General features: G+C 37.6%; 1 protein-coding gene across 1 annotated transcript in view; it reads left to right on the forward strand.

The window, feature by feature from the left end:
* Window positions 1-21,316, forward strand: part of frmpd1b (FERM and PDZ domain containing 1b) — a 33,117-nt gene that overhangs the window by 7,513 nt on the left and 4,288 nt on the right. The window contains exons 3-15 of the mRNA XM_081382975.1: window positions 601-761; window positions 6,468-6,570; window positions 6,679-6,724; window positions 7,807-7,911; window positions 8,820-8,915; window positions 10,829-10,954; window positions 12,411-12,530; window positions 14,015-14,151; window positions 14,253-14,379; window positions 15,454-15,546; window positions 17,482-17,664; window positions 19,205-19,349; window positions 20,129-21,112. Of these exons, the coding sequence (XP_081239101.1) occupies window positions 601-761; window positions 6,468-6,570; window positions 6,679-6,724; window positions 7,807-7,911; window positions 8,820-8,915; window positions 10,829-10,954; window positions 12,411-12,530; window positions 14,015-14,151; window positions 14,253-14,379; window positions 15,454-15,546; window positions 17,482-17,664; window positions 19,205-19,349; window positions 20,129-21,112 (2,426 nt within the window). The remainder of the gene's footprint in view (window positions 1-600; window positions 762-6,467; window positions 6,571-6,678; window positions 6,725-7,806; window positions 7,912-8,819; window positions 8,916-10,828; window positions 10,955-12,410; window positions 12,531-14,014; window positions 14,152-14,252; window positions 14,380-15,453; window positions 15,547-17,481; window positions 17,665-19,204; window positions 19,350-20,128; window positions 21,113-21,316) is intronic.

Raw genomic sequence — 21,316 nt, forward strand, 5'->3', positions numbered from 1 at the left:
CACAATATTCCTCATTATAATAATTCATGCGCAGAATAAAGGGGCGGGGCCTGGTTGAGTTAGTTAGTAGTGTGTTAACTGTCGGTTATGGAAAGGGGCGGGACATTTCCCTAACACACTCAAAGCGCTCGACCAATCACAACACACTGCTCCAGCCGACCAATCAGAGCACAGTGTGCTTTTCAGAAGGAGGGGCTTCATAGAGACAGGAAGTAAACAGAGCGTTACTGACAGACTGGGAAGAGAGGAGCCGCAACAATGGAGAATATGAGGAAAATGATCAACATTCAAGCAGGAAAACCTGTTCTAGTAGAGCCGGAAACAACATCAAGACTCAGTAAAAGGGCATAATATGGCGTCTTTAATATCTACATCTACAAAAACCTTCATTCCTTTTTCACTGAAGAAAGAAAGACATGAACATCTTGGATGACGTGGGGGAGAGTAAACTATCAGGAAATTTTAATTACTCCTTTAAGCAAGAATGCGTTGAATTAATCAAAAGTGACAGTAAAGACATTTTTGATCTCTCTCTCTCTCTCTCTCTCTCTCTCTCTCTCTCTCTCTCTCTCTCTCTCTCTCTCTCCCTCTCTCTCATAGGGAGCGTATTTTAGGAGGCAGGAGGTCTCGCTCCGGAGATTCGGGCCGGCAGAACTTCCCAGTGAAAGTGACGGTGGAAGTGATCCGAGACTCTGTCCTGGACTCTCATGGTTTCAGTGTCTCAGCACAGCTCCCCCTGCTGGTCAGGGACGTCACTGCAGGTGCGCACACACACACACACACACACACACACACACACACACACACACACACACACACACACTCGTGGAGTTCGGCTTACGGAGCAGGTTGTTTTTGAACACAGATTATGATCTAAGCGAAGAGTCAGAGACACCAATAAGATTAAATGGAGACTTCTAAGAGCAGTGCTGTTTTAGTGTTATAGGTGTCATTAATATGTTTAATTATTTTTTATTTGATATTTTGCATTCAAATTTTAGCTAAAGTTTGTCATTTTTGTTGTGTTTTTGTAAAAAAAAATTTTTTTTAGTTTTTATTAATATTTTGAATTAGTTTTTATTTTTATATTTTCCATTTTAATTTTAAAGTTAGAGTATTTTGTTGTGTGATTTTGTCAATTTTTTTTATCATATAGTTTCTAATAATATTTTGAATTCGTTTTTATGTTTATATTTTCCATTTTCGTTTTGTTTAGTTTTAGTAATTTTGTTGTAGGTTTTTTGTCTTTTTTTTTTATCGTGTAGTTTCAGTTTTAGTTATTTCAGTACATGGCAGCTAGCTAAAATAAATTAAGTTATTATTTTTATTTCAGTTATATGCTTATTTTATTTAAAGCAACAGAAATGGATTTAGTTTTAGTTTTCGTTTCATTTAGTTTCTCTCCTGCTTTCTCAAATGTTTCTCCTGAGAATAATCTCCTTTATGGCCTTTTCCTCTGGATGTGTGTGTCTATCAGTAGCCGCGTTTCCATTACCCTTCAAATTGCGCAAACTGAAATTGCGAATTGAAAATACGCCCAATGGAAATTTCGCAAAAACTCACAAAAAAGTTTTTACGCTCGCATGAGGTGGTTTTTCAGGCAATTCGAGACAGAGCTCTATTAAATTCATAAAAGACAAAAGAATTACAGGAATACTGGATTCTAAACCTCAAATAAATGCCACAATCAAGACCTCGAAGCAGAACTGAGGGAGAAACACTCAGGGCTCTATCTCGCACCCAGCGCAATTGACTTTGTACAGTGACGCATGTGTCATTCCTATTTTGCACCCGACGCACAGCGGACTCTTCCCTCCACAGACGCACGTCGCTAAACTAGGGAATGAACTTGCGCTCCCGGGGGCGGTTCAGCGAAGAGAGGAGGCGTGTTCCGGCGCAAACGTTCCCTGGTGCTATTTTGCAGTTCCAGAAAACAATTCCTCCACTGACCAGGAGAAACCTCGTCTAAAGTCAGCGGCGTTGCGCATGTTATTCAGAGGCTATTTTAAGGGCGCATATTTGGCCATAATGTAGCGTGAGCACAACACACACACACTTTGCTTCTCTCATCTACATATAGACGCAGTTCTCATTTTTAGAAAACCATACATTATTACAAGGAAAAATATTACCACACGAGGGAAATCATTGTTGTGTCCATGAAGATGTGAAAAATAGGCATAAATCTATCTTACACATTTACCCAAATGATCATACGCCTGTTTAACCGAAGCTAATCTGTGTGTGTTTCTCCATCCCCAATGTCACTTCTCTGTGTTTTACGGCCCTGACGAGAACGTCGGTCTCCTCGGCTGTGAACCGCTCCTGGCAAATCCGCCGTTATAATAGCGATCCGCCATGGAACAAGCGCGCCTGCTCTTAAAGGGAATGTGAGATGACGCTCTGATTGGTTTATTTCACGTTACGCCCAAACCACACCTATGACTAATGAAGCGACTTCAGACCAACACATTTTAGATTTGCGTCGGAGAGTCATTTATCCCGCCGGTATAATAGCAACAGCGCCCGAGATCCGCCCACAAAGTTACATGCGTTTTGCGTTTGATACTTGCGTTTCAGATCGTTAAAATAGGGCACACAGAAACTCCTCATATGAGCCGCTCACAAGTATACAGTAATAAGGGTCGTTCCTTACCATTAATGCTTGGAAAACACACACATCTCCTTCCATTAATAATAATGGCCAGTGCAGTGGCTGGGATTAGTACATAAACCTACCAGCATCCATCGCCATGATTTTGGGGATGATTTTACTTATCGCGAGAGGAAAAATGAAGTTTTAGTCGCATAACATCAGTTAATGGAAACGCGCCTAGTGTCAGATTGAATGTTGAGCGTCTCTGATGGTGAAAGTGTGAGAACAGACGTGACTCTTGAGCTCAACACCTGCTCCTCTCGTTTATTTCATTCATTAATATGCAGGTGCTCACACACACACACACACACACACACACACACACTCCGACTCGAGCTGATAACCGGATCTATTCTCATCCTGAACCCAATCTCACTGACGACACCGAATAACTCTATTACAGAATACACTGGATTCCTGTTTTAGAGGTCTTCTGTTCAAAGGGCTAAAATCTGTGACAGCTTGTATGAATTGCATGACAGAAGTCAATCCCAGAATGCATTGCAATTAGTGCTGTGAAAAAGAAGGCATCACTAAATATGCATTAAATATCACTAAAAATAGTTTGGCCTATTTAAAGAAATATTTGTGTCTGCTATGTATTTTCACATTTAATTTTTTTTTTAAATAGAGTAAAAATAGTGAAATATTATTATAATGTAAATCATCTGTTTTCTATGTGAATATACAGTAAAGTGTAATGTATTCCTGTGATCAAAGCTGAATGTTCAGCATCATTACTCCAGTCTTCAGTGTCACATGATCCTTCAGAAATCACTCTAATATGATGATTTGATGATCAAGAAACATTTATGATTATTAACAGTGTTGAAAACAGTTCATATTTCTGTGAAATCCATTTCTTCCAAAAAAAATTTAATGAATAGAAAGTTCAAAAGAACAACATTTATTTGAAATGTAGATATTTTTGCAACATTATAAATGTCTTTACTGTCGCTTTTGATCAATTTAATGCCTCTTAGCTGAATATATATATATCAGTTTATATCAAATATTGATATATAAGTATTCAACAAAAAAAAAAAAAATCTTACTGACCCCAAACATTTGAACACTCGTGAACATTTGTCTTTGTCGTACCTCTATATTCTTGTGCAAAATATTGAAGAACAAATAAAGCACAGATAATATTAGCCATAATAAAACATCCACATATTTTGTAAAGTGGAATCTTCCGGAACATTTTTAAAGATTTCAACTTGTTATCCCAGGTTTGTCAAACTCCTTGAGATGCTTCATCTCTCATATGTTTGCATGTGCGCCAGTAAAGTGATTATTCCCAGTAACCAGAGTAAGGATTTAATCCCAGTAAGATGTTCACGTTCCCGTTTACATGCAATTTTCATCATTCTGATGATTCTCGAAGAACTGTGTTTATTTTCACTGCTATTATTCACATATGCATGATTTAATCTGCTTACATCCAATGCAAAAATTGACACCTAATGTCTGCATGTATTCAACATACTGCATTATATTGAATATATCAACACTTCAACAATGCACTGCCATGTTTACGAATCGAACTTTCCCGACGCTTGCGACGCCAAGGTCACGGGTTCGGTTCCCAGGGAAAGCAAGAACTGATGAGAATGTAAATGTGTAGCTTGAAATGCAATGTAAGTCGCTTTGGATAAAAGCATCCACCAAATGCATAAATGTAAATGCTCATGATCCGTGATCACGATTTATGTTTATAATCAACATATGCCACATATTTTACTGTGATTATGAGCTTAATTGCATCAATTTAATTGAACTGTTTACATGAGATAAAGTTTAATTGCAGTATTGCCTAAAATCTCATTATGAGGTCCATATTTTCTCTCACATTGTTCACTGCATGCTCCAGTGGGGCACAATAGCGAATCAAACCAATTTCACAGGAAAAGGCTCGAGAATGATTGCATGTCAAAGTCTCTTTCATGGAAAGTCTGTTCTCTTGGTGGCCGTATCTGCAACGTCTCCAATCTGTGACAGCCAGAGCTTTCAGCTGATCTGAGGACTTCACCGGTCACTGTTATTTAGAAGGCTTATTGCGTGCTGCACTTTCTCCCATTCATAAGTGATATGAGTGATATGATATGATCTTCTTTGTATATAAATAAAGTCTTTGTTCCACGTCAACATCATTGCTCTGGTTATGGAGACTCAGCTGACATTTCCAGCACGTCAACACGAGATGTTTCCCGCCTTTTTAAAGCATTTCAAACTCAAATCAGCCTCTTATGAGCTTCCGTTTTCGTAGACGGTAAACGTGTCGTTAAATCTGGCAACAAAGCTCTTGTGTTCTCACACACACACACACACACACACACACACACACACACACACACACACACACACACACACACACACACACACACACACACACTCTGCAGTGCTGACTTCTCTCTTTTTTGCAGCAAAACAGCTGATAAAAGCCCAGAGGGAAAAGCTCACTGCCCTCAACCTCACTGTCTGTGTGTGTGTGTGTGTGTGTGTGTGTTTGGCATGAAGACAAATGAATGTAAATGGCAGGACAGAGCAATGCAGAGACTCTCAGTCAGACGCACACCAGACATGACATGAATAATGAATTAACAATGCAACTTTCATCATTATAACTCTGACATATTTAACATATTCAATGATAATAATCATAAATGTTTCTTGAGCATCAAATCATCATATTAGAGTGATTTGTGAAGGATCATGTGACACTGAAGACTGGAGTAATGATGCTGAACATTCAGCTTTGATCACAGGAATAAATTACACTTTACTATATATTCACATAGAAAACTGCTTATTTACATTATAATAATATTTAAAAAAAAATGTTACAGTATTTTTGATCAAATAAATGCAGATTTGGTGAGCATAAAATACTTCTTTTAAAAACATAAAAGACTGAAGATCATGAAATCTAACTATTGAAATCAGAGGATGAAGAACAGAATCTCATCGCATTAATTTCAACATAAACTCTGCATAATAAACGTGAAAGTACAGAAACACAGTAAGACAGAAGCATCTTTCACAATCGCACAATATCACACTTTTACTCATACACTGATAAAAAATGATTTTGTGGTTAAGTAAATACTACAGAAAAAACAAATGTAATTTCTACATGAAAAAGTTGGTTCAAGCAAAAAATTTAAAAGTTCTACTCATTTATGCTTTAAGTTATAAAATTAAAAACTACTCAACTTTTCTGATACTGGTGTTCACATCATGCATAATGAATAATTAATGAGGTTGATTTCTGCTGTTTTCCAGCTGTATTTACACTGTTTTATCATGCACTTTGTTGTTAGGTTTAGTAATTTGCCATTTTGTGACATTTGGAGTTCATTTTCTACACATAATGACACATTCATAATCAAAAACGATCCATTGAATGTTACGGTCATTGTGTATTGTGTATTGTGTATTGTCTGTGTTCAAGTGTCGCGTTATGTAGACATGGTGTCTACACAATATCTGTATTGTTTACTCAGATGTGTCTAAGTAAAGCATACACTTTGAAAACGTGGTTAAATTTAGTGTTATTTTGTTTGAGTAAAACGTATTGCAAAGGAAAGTTCAAATTACTCTCAACCTTTTTCTGGCCAAGTTAAAATTACTTATTTTCTTTGCTTATTTTTATTTAACTTAGTCAAGTAGAGTTTACTTAATTTGAAAATGTGAAATTTTTCTTTAAAAAAATAGGCGTGCAAAACTAACCCTTTACACCGAGTGTTAAAATGCATGAAACGTATCTTAATATTTATTATTATATGTGTGTGTGTGTGTGTGTGTGTAGGAGGCCCAGCAGACGGACAGCTTTTTCCTGGAGATCAGATCCTGAAAGTAAACAATAAAGTCATAGAAGATCTTTCCCCGGAAAACACGGAGCAGATGATAAGGTGACTGATCCGATTAGAGGAACACCACTGAATAACTCACTTGTGTGTGTGTGTGTGTGTGTGTGAATGTGATGAGGTCATGATTTATGATTTATGCTCCGCCCTCAGGGATTGCCAGGACTCTGTAACCATGACGATCCTCAGAAATATGACGGTGTGTATTGAAGATTCTTCTTCCTGTTGTCTTGTTTGTTTGTTTTTAGTACTGAAACTGAAGGATTTTTTTTTTTGCTAATTGATAATAATAATTTTTTTATTTATTTGATAATACTAACTATAGGTTTTATTTATAAAGCCCCTTTCCCAGATTAAGGTCATTGTACATTGAGCTGGATTATTATCGTTAACCAAAATTAAAATGAAAACTATTAAAACATTTCTGTTCATTGAAATAAAGCTGAAATAAATTAATATATAAATATATTTAAATATACGCACAATGTAATGACGGCAATTGATGCCTCTCGAGGTTCAAACAAACATTTACTGACTCCATTCTGGTCTGACTCCATTTAAGCATAAAAGACAGAACAGTTTCTGACATTTTAGTGTGTGTCTGCGTGAGGTAATCGGAGCTGCTAACACACAAGCTCTTGAAGCTCCGCCCCCTGTGCCGGGAGCAGCAGCTTATTTGCATTTAAAGGGCCAGATACAAAACATTTGCTCACCCTCGAAAAGCATGCTATATAACATGCTATATAAAAATATCTGTGGGGTATTTTGAGCTAAAACTTCACACACACACTCTAGGGACATCAGAGACTTATTTTACATCTTGTGAAAAGGCGCATTATACCACCCCTTTAACAAAAAATTTACTGTTGATTAAAATGCTATTTTTGGTATTTCATTGTGAGTGTAAATTAATAGTCTTGGACTTGATGCTGAAACCCAAAACACAGGACAATAGAGACACCAGAATAACAAAATTCATGATTCTGAAGATGAAAATACAGAATTATTTTAGAAGAATATGCTTGATCTCTGTCACTGACTAGATTTAAAATAATGTAGGCCATTTTTTACTGGTAACATCACACATTTGGCATTATCAGGACACACTAATATTCCCCCATTGCATTATTATTCATTATATTCAACATTATATATAGTAGTTTAATGTAGTACTGACTTGAATCTTGTGTGTATCTTGTGTGAACTATACAGAATACATATTGATGCATTTATGCGATATATTGTTACACCCCTAAAAGAAAAGCTTCTTTTTGCTTTCAGAATCCCAAGTCTTCATTCATAACCGCAGAGAAGAGAGCTCGCCTGAGAAGAAACCCCGTTAAAGTGCGCTTTGCAGAAGAGGTGGTCGTCAACGGACACACTCAGGTAAAGCCAACCCTGTTTCTGACGTCACAAACTACCTTGTAACCAATCAGATCAACGTGTGATCCTCAACCAGTGGATCTCTGAGTGAGTGAGTGAGTGGAGGCGGGGCTCATTTGCATATTCATAGAACACATATACTAAATGAGGCAAGGGTGTCGAGTTACATTCAAGATATTTTAAGGCATGAAGATTTTGTTTCCAGGAAAAAACGTTTAAATGTGTCATTTTGGTGATCAAAGATGAGTTTTAATGGATAAAATTATTGACTACAGGGGGACTTTAAATTAATAATTGCCTAATAAGTGAGTAGTTGAACACTACATTATTTTTATGACTGAAGTATTTGGACATTTAAAGGCGCAGTAAGTGATTTCTGAGAAACGCTGTTGAAAGTTGATCGAACCGAGCAGCAAAACACACTTGTAGCCAATCAGCAATAAGGGGCGTGGGGGGGGGGGTGCCTGTGTTACATAGTGTGTTTGTGAATTTGGGGCTGGAGCTATCAAGATAGGGGTGTGTTTGTTTCTCAGAAATCACTTACTGCACCTTTAACACTTAAATTAACACGTAATTACAGTAAAGATGATTGTGAATACATGTAGGGTAAGTGCAAATGTGTGTATAATCGGCTAATCGGGTATCTGGATGCTATGCTAGTACACAAGTTAAATAATACAGATGATAAATCTGGGAAAAACTGGGAGAGGTGTTTTGCCAGATGAGAAGTTAATCTATGTATCATCTTTATACCTCTTTTAATTCCTTTCTGTGTAAAGCACTTTGAATTACCATAGTGTGAAATGTTATATATAAGTAAACTTGCCTTACCTAGCCATAGTAATATGAGTGCACCGTCTTTGCGTATCTAACATCTTTTAATACTGCCACGTTTTATTCACTGTTTCCAGGGAAACTCTCTTCTCTTCCTTCCCAACGTTCTGAAGGTTTACCTGGAGAACGGCCAGACCAAAGCCTTCAAATTTCACAAGACCACCACTGTCAAGGTTTGAGATGGACGTTTAGGTTTCTGTACTCTATAACAACTTCATCTTCTTAACCTTATTTTTGTGAAATGATGAAAATATGCATTTGGCAAAAATACTATTTTATGTTAACTTTAGGCTAAGCTAGCATGACAACAATTGAATGCAGTGTTATTTTAGTTTTTATTATTAAAAACTTAATTAATAATTACATGATGTGCCGATTAATTAATCGCAAATTAATCGCGCATCAAATTTGACTGAGAAATTACCCCAAAAAAATTATTTAAAGTCATCATTGTGTTAAATGATAAAAGCATCAAAAATACATCACAAAAGTTTTCTTTTTTATTTGATTCAACATAGAATTTAATAAATATAAACTTTTAGGCTACAATGACCATGATTTTTTTTTTTTTTTTTTTTTCAGAAGCGGAATCTGAATTGTTATTTAAATATATTTACAGACCAAAACTGTTTGATTACCAACATTCTTCAAAATATCTTCTTTTTATGTTCCGCAAAAGAAAGAAAATCATACAGGTTTTTTCATGAAATGATACTCTAAATAAGAAACTGCCAGTAGGTGGCGGTAAATTTCTAAATGAGTAAGTCACTGAATCATTCATTCGACTCGTTCAAACGGCTGATTCATTCAGGAATGAAGTAAATGACTCTTTATGAATCATTGGTTCACCCGATTGATTTGTTCAGTGAATCATTGGTTCACCCGATTGATTTGTTCAGCGAATCATTGGTTCAACCGATTGAGTTGTTCACACGGCTGATTCATTCAGGAATGAAGTAAATGACTCTTTATGAATCATTGGTTCACCCGATTGATTTGTTCAGTGAATCATTGGTTCACCCGATTGATTTGTTCAGCGAATCATTGGTTCACCCGATTGAGTTGTTCAAACGGCTGATTCATTCAGGAATGAAGTAAATGACTCTTTATGAATCATTGGTTCACCCGATTGATTTGTTCAGTGAATCATTGGTTCACCCGATTGATTTGTTCAGCGAATCATTGGTTCACCCGATTGAGTTGTTCAAACGGCTGATTCATTCAGGAATGAAGTAAATGACTCTTTATGAATCATTGGTTCACCCGATTGCTTTGTTCAGTGAATAATTGGCTCACCTGATTGATTTGTTCAAACGGCTGATTCATTCAGGAATGAAGTAAATGACTCTCTTTGTGAATCATTGGTTCACCCGATTGATTCGCTCAAACCACAGATTCATTCAGAAGCGAAACACCGATGTGTGGCTCGAAGACGCACAACAGTTCTGCTCTGGCTTTATAGGTAATATTATCGTTGGTAAAACTGAGCAAAAACACAATATTGTGTCTAAAATATAATACAATATAAACTTCTTATTTATTGAACTGTTGTATAAAACCAATATCACATTTGCAATCCTGCTAATCAGGACAAAAACAGCACTGGTGTGATATTACTGACTATAGGCCAATCATATCACATAAATATGAGACAAAAGGGGCATTTTTACCCTGATATCTTGAATTTTAGGGGTGTATTACTGCATTCGACAGGCTCCATCACGCAGTGAGCATTGTTACTTTATATGATAAGAATTTTCCATTTACTTCTTTACTTCTAATTTTCATTTAATTTAATATTCAACAATATTATTGATCCGCCTGCATTAGTACATTAATAATTAATTAATAACGTTTTTACGACAAAAATTAACCATCACTGAACTGACTTAAGCTGGACTGTGACGCTATTTTCTTCTGGAAACAAACTCTGTTGCATTATTCTCCTGTTATCTCTGTAAAGCTGCATTGAAACACTCTGTATTGTAAGAAGCGCTGTATAAATAAAGCTGACTCGACTTCTCATTAACTTCCAGAATGCATAATGAGTGTGTGGATGTGGTAATGAAGCTGTGTCTGTGTGCAGGACATCGTGTTGACTCTGAAAGAAAGGCTGTCCATTCGCTCTATTGAGCATTTCTCTCTGGTTCTGGAACAGCAGTACAGCATCACTAAACTACTCCTGCTGCACGAGGAGGAGCTCATCCAGAAGGCAAGCAACACACGCATTATCTGCACTCTATAGAGACACTGTGTGTGACCCTGGATCACGTCACCAGTCTCGAGTCGCACGGGTTTATCTGTGGCAATAGCCAACAATACATTGTATGGGTCAAAATTATCAATTTTTCTTTTATGCCAAAAATCATTAGGATATTCAGTAAAGATCATGTTCCATGAAGATATTTTGTAAATTTCCTACAGTAAATATATAAAACATGTATTTCTGTGAGTGAATGCAGCACAATCGCCAACATAAATGAACAACTTTAAAGGAGATTTTCTCAATGTTTCCATTTTTTTGCCTCAGATTCCAGATTTACAATAGTCGTATCTCGACCAAATATTGACATATCCTAACAAACCATACATCAATGGAAATATTATTTATTCAGCTTTCAGATGATGTATACATCTCAATTTCCAAAGAATTGCCCCATGTGACTGGTTTTGTGGTCCAGGATCACATATTGTGTGTGTCTCTCTCTCTCTGATTCATATTAGTGAAATGGTCCAGTTCATTTCAGGTTTTGTCAACAACTTAAAGTGTTTCAACTACCGGAAAGAAAATCCATCTAAAACATGTTGCAACTTATAATCAAAGTCCTTTTTAAGACAAGTAATTTCTCTCTTTGATTGGGGGAACGTTCAATTCTCCAAAACGGTTCGCCAAGATTACGATTAAAATTTCATATTTCAATTCATCAATGAAATCTGACAACAACCGTCTCATAGATTTTGTTTCTAAATGCTCGATTCATTAAAAAAAAGCGGTATTTTCCAGGCTAATGAGTCTCAGAAACTAGGAACTGAAGCTTCTAATGGCAAATCTGCGATTTAACAATTAGCGATTGGCTCTTTTCTTTAGTAGGCGGGACTTAATCCGCCATATTGCTGTTGCACTTTCTCCCATTCATAGTAATACGAGTGCATCGTCTTTCTGTGTATAAAGGCTTTGTTATAATCCAAAGCAGTTTATATAATGCACTTAACATCAAGCATACAAAACATACGGTACTTGAGCACAAGTTAATAATGAGTGCAACTATAATTTATGTTCGTATTATAGCCTACTTATATTTTTAATGTTAAATTAATGTTAAATGTAAAGGGTAAAAAACGTTTAATTCACCAGTATTTTACATTGTTCTGAATGTAATAATAAAATGTGCTGATGTGATTTTTTTTTTTTTTTTTTTTCTCAATGCAATTTAGATTTTTTTTTTGGGAAGGATTTTCCAGAAAATACTGTAGTTAAATCACTAAAATTTTGAGTAGCTTGCAGCTTCCTAAGACAAGTGCTAATGCATGCATGAAGACACAATTTTGATGCAAGGTTTACAGATATGTGTAATTTTGAACTGTAAGTCTTGAACATACCTACTTAACCACACTCGAAGCACCTGTGGAGTTTGTGCTAAAGCACTCGTCGTGTTTCTGCATGTCAGGTGGTGCAGAAGAAGGATTCGCACGACTACAGGTGTCTGTTCAGGGTCTGTTTCATTCCCCGAGACCCGATGGAGCTCCTGCAGGACGATCCGGTGGCCTTCGAGTACCTCTTCCACCAGGTCACACACTGCCATTACTTACAGCAACTATCTCAAATATGGGGAAAATAATAAACATTCATGTCCTAACTACACGCGCCGCGACATGAAAATGTATCTTTTCCATGTTAATCAGTGTTTGTCCTATCCAGCCGCGACGGCGACGATTCTATTTTAGAAACGGTTTCTATTTTTCTGCGACGTCGCGCTGGAACATCAAACACAAAGTGTGGCGGTGATAATCTCAGGTGCTGTTTATGTGCTTTATTTAATGTTAAAAGCGTGTCATGTGACATTGAATATCATTTAGTGCTCCAGCTTTGAAGCTGTAAAAGCAACAATGGATAATTCACCTCAGATCTTCAAATTAAACAAATGGAAACAAGAACGTTCAAACTGTGAACAAACAAGTGTATTCTTTGACAAAGATTGGTTTAGTACCTCAGCCTATGTATTTAAATAATGTTTAAATGGTGTAATATTTGTGAATTTGATTATGTACTTATCCATTTTTTTGCGAGTGCCGTCAAGATTACTCTCTGGCGTCGCGAGACTCCGCCCATACGCTGTTCTGATTGGCTGACTCCGCCCATACGCTGTTCAGATTGGCTGACTCCGCCCACACACTGTTCTGATTGGCTGACTCCGCCCATACACTGTTCTGATTGGCTGACTCCGCCCACACGGGTGGACAGACAAATTATTTGTCGCTTGAATCTTATTGCATCACGTCTGGTTAGGACACTGTTTAAAGCTCACGGCACAAGTGCACTAGGGCGTCCAAATCCATTTTTGCTAGTTTAACAACGGGGAAAAATGGTCTAAAAGGGTCGTTCTTTTTCTCTTTATGAGTAATGGGTGTGTTTTGGGCATAACGTGCAATAAACCAATCAGAGTCGCGTCTCCCATTCCCTTTAAAAGCCAGTTGCGCCCTTGTCATGGCGGATTCACTATTTACATGGAGGAATTTGCAAGCGGAAAAACTGAATGATTCTCCAGAGCGCAAACGGATCTGCTCGTGCGTGAGGTTAAAGTGTGTGTGTGTGTGTGTGTGTGTGTGGTAAAAGCTCAAGCAAGACCATCTACGGGACAAAGTGTGCGCGTTCTGCACCCGCCTATAGGCTCACATTTCTAACGTGTTCTTTGAATAACAAAAAAATACTGCGCCATTATTTAGACCAGGGTTCAGTCGGTCAAAGGCTCAATCTATTTCAGTTCCTCAAAATAACAATGCACCTGAACACACACCTGGTTTTCAGACCAGCAGCTCATGGGCACAGATGGGCACAAATGCATTTGCTATTTAAACAACGTGACGCAGGAAGTGAAAATGAAAACTGCGTCAGGCTGAAACTAGCAAAACACACTTGTGTCGCGCCTGGCGTGTATGATATGGCCCTCAAGCTTGAAAACCTGTTCTAGTAGAGCTCAAAAACAACATCAAGGCTTCATAGGTCATCTTGAACTATAGTAACCCTGTTGTGTGTGTGTGTGTGTGTGTGTAGAGTGTGGGAGATGTGTTACAGGAACGCTACGCTGTAGAGATGAAATGCAACACAGCGCTGAGACTGGCCGCTCTTCACATGCACGAGAAACTGGCGAGCTGCGGACAGACGACGAGAGCCTCTGTCAAGAGTATTGTGTAAGAGCGCACGGATACACTCTGAAATACTCCTGCTACATAATGAAACGGTCATTAAACGTGTGTGTGTGTGTGTGTGTGTGTGTGTGTGTGTGTGTCAGTAAGGAGTTTGGCTTAGAGAGCTTCATCTCTCCCACGCTGCTGAGGAACATGAGAGAGAAAGATCTACGGAAAGCTCTCAATCACCACATGAAGAAGATCCAGTCACTGCTAGAACCACGGCAGAAGGTGTGTGTGTGTGTGTGTGTGTGTGTGTGTGTGTGTGGATATAAGATTGATATATATACATACTGCCATTCAAAGGTTTGGGATCGGTACAATTTTTAAAAGAAGTCTCTTCTGCTCACCAAGGCTGCATTTATTTGATAAAAAAAACAGTAATATTGTTAAATATTATGACAATTTAAAATGTATGAATATATTTCAAACTGTAATTTATTCCTGTGATCAAAGCTGAATGTTCAGCATCATTACTCCAGTCTTCAGAGTCACATGATCCTTCAGAAATCACTCTAATATGAGGATTTGATGCTCAAGAAACATTTATGATTATTATTAATGTTGAAAACAGTTGTGGACAATTTTTTTCAGGATTCGTTGATGAATAGAAAGTTCTATTTCATTTATTTAAAATCTTTTGTAACATTTTAAATGTCTTTACTGTAACTTTTGATCAATTGAATGCATCATTGCTGAATAAAAGTATTGATTTCTTTAATTTCTTCTCCTCAGAAAAACTTTTGAACGGAAGTGTTTAAAGTTGCAAAAGATTCTATTTCAGATAAATGCTGTTCCTTTACACTTTTCTATTCATCATAGCATCATGAAATAAAAATTAAATAACTGTTTTCAACACTGATAATAATCATAAATGTTTCTTAAACATCAAATCCTCATATTAGAGTGATTTCTGAAGGATCATGTGACACTGAAGACTGGAGTAATGATGCTGAACATTCAGCTTTGATCACAGGAATAAATGACATTTTAAAACATATTAAAATAGAAATTATAATAATATTTAATAATATTACTGTTTTTTTTAATCAAATAAATGCAGCTTTGGTGAGCTGAAGAGACTTTTAAAATCGTTAAAAATCTTACCGATCCCAAACTTTTGAATAGCAGTGTGTGTATTTCGTAGTGTTTAAGAAGATGATCCTGTAGGTTCCTATAGGTTACATCCTGCACATTTTTATCAAACATACTGGGTTTTCCATGTTGAATGTATATTTGCATACCATGCACATCATACTGTACTCACTGTACACAGTTGTCAGAGCCTCTCTCTCGCTCGCTCAGGTGATCTCTGCGTCTCAGGCCCGGCTGGCGTATCTGACCCAGATGGCGGAGCTGATGTCCTACAGCGGGAGAAGCTACAACGCCACCATGCTGGTGAGAGAGGTCGCGCATCCGACACATCCAGCCGGAATAGATAACTAAATCTGCAGGGCACAGATATGCTGCGTTTATTTTTCTCTATTTTCTGACTTTCTTTTTTTTTATTACTTTTTTTTACCAAACAAATACAGAAAGAAAGTAAAAAAGAAAAGAAAAAAAAACATATACTTACAATACATATGCACCCATCCTTACATAAGAACATATTCTTGTGTACACATGTACATACAGAATGTATACTTGAGTGCATATGCACATCCATAGACATACACTGGTCACCAGGTATAGCTTATATTACATTCATGATCACATGATTCGATCAAATTCTGCAGTATGTTAAGGGTTACCCTTCCAACACAGTCCAAGGTGGTCCATTTTCTACCTCATGTACACATATGGGGGTGGGGGGGGGCTTTCTGTAGCCGATGTAATCTTTGCATCTCTTTTCAACCACTTCCCCCAATATGATGAAATTCTATTAGTTGTAACAAACTGTATTCTTTAGGATAAACCCTTGAGATGCATCATCTCGTTTTCAATGGGGTCAAATAACATAAGGTTAAATAACAACACAAATCAATAGACACAAGACAAAACAAAATCAACAGTCTCCTAATTCAAAACAACAAACACACCACTAAAAAAAAATATTTTTTTGCCACTGATTATTTGCCTAGCATTAATTAAGATAATCATAGCAATTACAAGACGTTTCAAAACAACGAAACAAACCATTTTTAAACATATAAAATGAAAGATCGTACATTCAAAGGTAAATTATTCCAGTCTGCACGAGCCTTAATCCTAAATGCCTTCTTCACAGAAACTTTATTATCTAAAGGTTAGTTTAGTTTCAATTTGGTAGATGTGCTTGTTATTTGTGAAGGAGAAATGCTCAAGTACATTGTTTTAAAGTTACACTGAAGATTGCACCCCATTATTGCATTTCTCTATTCAGATCCTGACAATAAATATGAATAACGTTACAGTCCCAAAAGATGTGAAAATGTTCAGCCAATGGTTTGCATATACTTTGCTGGGGGTTATGAAGAACCTTATTGCATTTTCCCAAGCAAATTTCCTCTCTTTTTTTTTTTAAAGATAATGTTACGCTGGATAAAATCTTGTCAAGCATCCTCCCATTTTCAAGGATATTAATTTTTATCATGTTATATAAGCCGGCTGTTCTAGGCAGCAAGAGATCTGGATAAAACAGCAGCATCTTTCACAATGGCATAAAAATAAACCTTGAAATTATCTGAGAGTGATTCATTAAAAAGACCTTGCTCGTATGATTAATTCGTTCATGAATCAGACTACAGACTTCAGTTAAAGAGGAGCTTTCATGCTTTCTTCAGTGTGTAATGTTGCTGTTTGATCATGATAAATCTCTGCAAAGTCACACAGTTCTTCTCTATATCAGTGTCAGTGTTTCTGAACTCCTGAAACGCCTCCATTGTAGTCTTGAGTTTCTTCCGGGAACGAACACGCCACAATATTCATCATTATAATAATTTATGCGCAGAATAAAGTGGCGGGGCCTGGTTGAGTTAGTTAGTAGTGTGTTAAACTGACGGTTATGGAAAGGGGCGGGACATTTCCCAAACACACTCGAAGCGCTCGACCAATCACAACACACTGATCCAGCCGACCAATCAGAGCACAGTGTGCTTTTCAGAAGGAGGGGCTTCATAGAGACAGGAAGTAAACAGAGCGTTACTGACAGACTGGGAAGAGAGGAGCCGCAACAATGGAGAATATGAGGAGAATAATCAACATTCAAGCAGGAAAACCTGTTCTAGTAGAGCCTGAAACAACACTTTGTAAAAGGGCGTAATATGACCTCTTTAAGGTTATCTATATCCTTTATATATTGATAAACGTTTTTGGTTAGACTGAGTCAGATTGGAGTCAATGTGTGTCTTACAGCTGCAGGACAGGGAGTCGTTGGTGAGTTTGCTGGTGGGAGCGAGATACGGGATCAGCCAGATACTAAACCACCAGCTCAACATGATCTCCACCATCATCGACTTCCACTACATCACCCGGATAGAAGTGCTCTCAGAGTCTGACAGAGTCAGCATGGTGAAGATTTACCTGCAGGACATCCAGGTGTGTACACGTCTGCCAATAGATTCAAATTAACAGAGTTAAAGGGATAGTTCACCCAAAAATGAATATTAGCCCATGATTTACTCACCCTCAACTCATCCTAGGTGTGTATGACATTCTTCTTTCAGACGAATACAATCAGAGTTATATTATAAAATGTCTTGGCTCTTCCTAGCTTTATAATGGGAGTGAATGGGTGTTTCTGTTTTGAAGTCTATAAAAGTGCATCTGGCAGAAGCTAGTTATTTTAGTTGATAAAGGTTTAAATATGGATATTTTTCTTACACAAACGCATCGCTTCACTTCAGAAGGCCTTTATTAACACCCAGGAGCCTGTGGAGCACTTTAATGATGGATAGATGCACTTTTATGATGGATAGATGCACTTTTATGATGGATAGATGCACTTTTATGATTGACAGATGCACTTTTATGATGGATAGATGCACTTTTATGATGGATAGATGCACTTTTATGATGGATAGATGCACTTTTATGATTGACAGATGCACTTTTATGATGGATAGATGCACTTTTATCATGGATATATGCACTTTTATGATGGATATATGCACTTTTATGATTGACAGATGCACTTTTATGATGGAAAGATGCACTATTATGATGGATAGATGCACTTTTATGATGGATAGATGCACTTTTATGATTGACAGATGCACTTTTATGATGGATGGATGCACTTTTATGATGGATGGATGCACTTTTATGATGGAAAGATGCACTTTTATGATGGATAGATGCACTTTTATCATGGATAGATGCACTTTTATGATGGATAGATGCACTATTATGATGGATAGATGCACTTTTATGATGGATAGATGCACTATTATGATGGATAGATGCACTTTTATGATGGATAGATGCACTTTTATGATGGATATATGCACTTTTATGATGGATAGATGCACTATTATGATGGATAGATGCACTTTTATGATGGATAGATGCACTTTTATGATTGACAGATGAACTTTTATGATGGATGGATGCACTTTTATGATGGATAGATGCACTATTATGATGGATAGATGCACTTTTATGATGGACAGATGCACTTTTATGATTGACAGATGCACTTTTATGATGGATGGATGCACTTTTATGATGGAAAGATGCACTTTTATGATGGATAGATGCACTTTTATGATGGATAGATGCACTTTTATGATGGATAGATGCACTTTTATGACAGATAGATGCACTTTTATAATGGATGGATGCACTTTTGTGGACTTAAAACAGAAACAGTAATTCACTGCGATTATAAAGCTTGGAAGAGCCAGGACATTTATTTAATGTAACCCTGATTGTATTTGTCTGAAAGAATGTCATATACACCTCGGATGAGTTGAGGGTGAGTAAACTATCCCTTTGAGTGAACTATCCCTTTAAAATGCTGAAACTGGGCCTTCAGAACATACAGGTGTGGATAAAAACCCAGGAACAGAATTATGTTTTTATCTCTCCCTTTCTATATATAAACTATCAGACCATCTCTTTCTCCTGCAACTTCCAGCCTATAGCCCTGCTAATGGAGTCCGTAGCAGCGAAAGACCTGTCCTGTCTCCTGGCCGGATACTGCAAACTGCTGGTGGACCCAAACATCAATGTTTTTCGCTGGGGACCCAGACCTAAAATGCGACGCATTCCGGCGGAAGAAGGTTGGAGATTTGGGAAAGGATGTGTCATTAAATTATATGACATTACCTCTTTTTTCTCTCTTGCACCACACTGCAGTCACTGATTTCATCCCTTAAAACTCATCTTTGATCACCGATATGAACATTTTGACCGATACCGATAATAACCGATAATTATTTATATTTGAACGCTTATAACCTATATATTGGCCGATAAATCCAAATTTGTTTATAATTTTTGAGCCTGATTACAAAAACAAGTCACAACATGTCCCAAGCACACAATTATAATGTTCTCATTATAATTTTATATGGACATGTTGCACTTAACCGTATTTTCCTTTTCAAAGTGATTCCAATCATATTTCAAGCAATTCAAAAACATCATATTGAACAGTGCGCATCTAAAGTGTCTCAGCTGAAGGAAATAACCCATTTTTTATCGGCTTTAATATACTGGCCAAATTTTCTAATCTGGCCGATAACGATAACATTAAAAATGAACAAGTATTGCCTGATACCGATATGGTGGCCGATATATCGTGCATCCCTAGCTACTATGTATACGATAGTACTACCATGGTTATATGTTAGTACTACCATAAATCTTGACATACACAGTGTAGCCAATAAGCTACAGTGTGTTACAATGTCAAGATTCACAAATTTTACGAAATGTCTTTTTGCAAGATTCTTCCAATGTTGTATTTTTTATATGCATTAAATTGGTTATAAAACAGATTCACTTGTACATTATATCATACTAAATACTATATAAATTGTTTAATGTGTTGGTTTAGGGTATGTTTCTCGATGTGGGAGCGATTCAGAAGACAGTTCAGAGGATGACTATCTCATGGAGGGACTGCTGGACACTGAAGACACTATATCCACAAACACAAATGATGGAACGGAGGAAGGAGAGGAAGCCGAGGGGAAAAGCGAAGCAGAAAGAGTCAGAGTGATTGTAACACATCCCTTTTTAGAGGATGAAGGAGACGAGGCGAGCAAGAGAGAGTCTGTTGGAGATGGGGATTACGCCGAGAGAATTGACGCCCTTTTGGAGACTGGATGGTACACGGACCCTCGGGTCAACAGCAGCTTTTCCAGTTTGTCCAGTAACTCGCTGAATGCACTAGAGGAGAGTATCAAGGCAGCCATTGGTGGGCTTGGCCATATGGATGCCTCTCTGGAAGAAAAGCCCAGTTCCGGTCTTGGTTCTGGGGCCTCGAGTCTGGATGTCCATCACCCTTACCTCTTAGAGGTGTCCGAGCGTTTGCATGAAAGGGGCAGTTCAAACAAACCCGAACGGCCTTGTGACCTGACCTACGATAATCACTCAGGTCTATGCTTCTCTGAACTCTCCCAAATGTCAGACAGCTTGCCGAGTCCGCCTGCGGCCAGCGACGATGCATTGAGCGAGGAGGACGATGACGGTCACATTTCCACCATGTCAGCAGAATTTGAGGCAGTGTTAGCCTCCTGTACCGCTAATAGCATAAATGCTAAGTTAGCAGGAGTAAACTTTCAGGCTCTCTTCACTAGGATTCACAACATTCCAGCATGTAGACAAGAGGGAAACAGCTTCCCAAAGAACCAGGCAAATGATGCTAAACCACAGGGAGCATCTTCAAAAATAATAGCACAATCTGTGCTGAAGAGAACTGTGCCCTCAGATGTCCCTGAAAAATCAAAGGACTCTAGAGACAGTTATTCATCTGAGGATGAATTTTATGATGCCCAAGATCGATTTACCCCTCCCATTACAGAGCAAGGCCTCACAGGTCAGTGAACCATCTTTTTTTTTAACCAGAAAACATGTGCATTCTGTAGAGGAATGTTTCAGGTTCAATACAAGTTAAGGTCCTTCAACAACATTTATTGCATAAAGTTGGTTACCAGAGAAAGTAGTTTTGACAAGCTAAACAAGCTTAAATGACTGTCATGGCAAAGCACTTGAAATGAAAGCAAACGTTAGAGCCCTGCAT

Source organism: Scardinius erythrophthalmus, assembly GCF_964197995.2.
Source record: "Scardinius erythrophthalmus genome assembly, chromosome: 13".
NCBI classification, from domain to species: Eukaryota; Metazoa; Chordata; class Actinopteri; order Cypriniformes; family Leuciscidae; genus Scardinius; species Scardinius erythrophthalmus.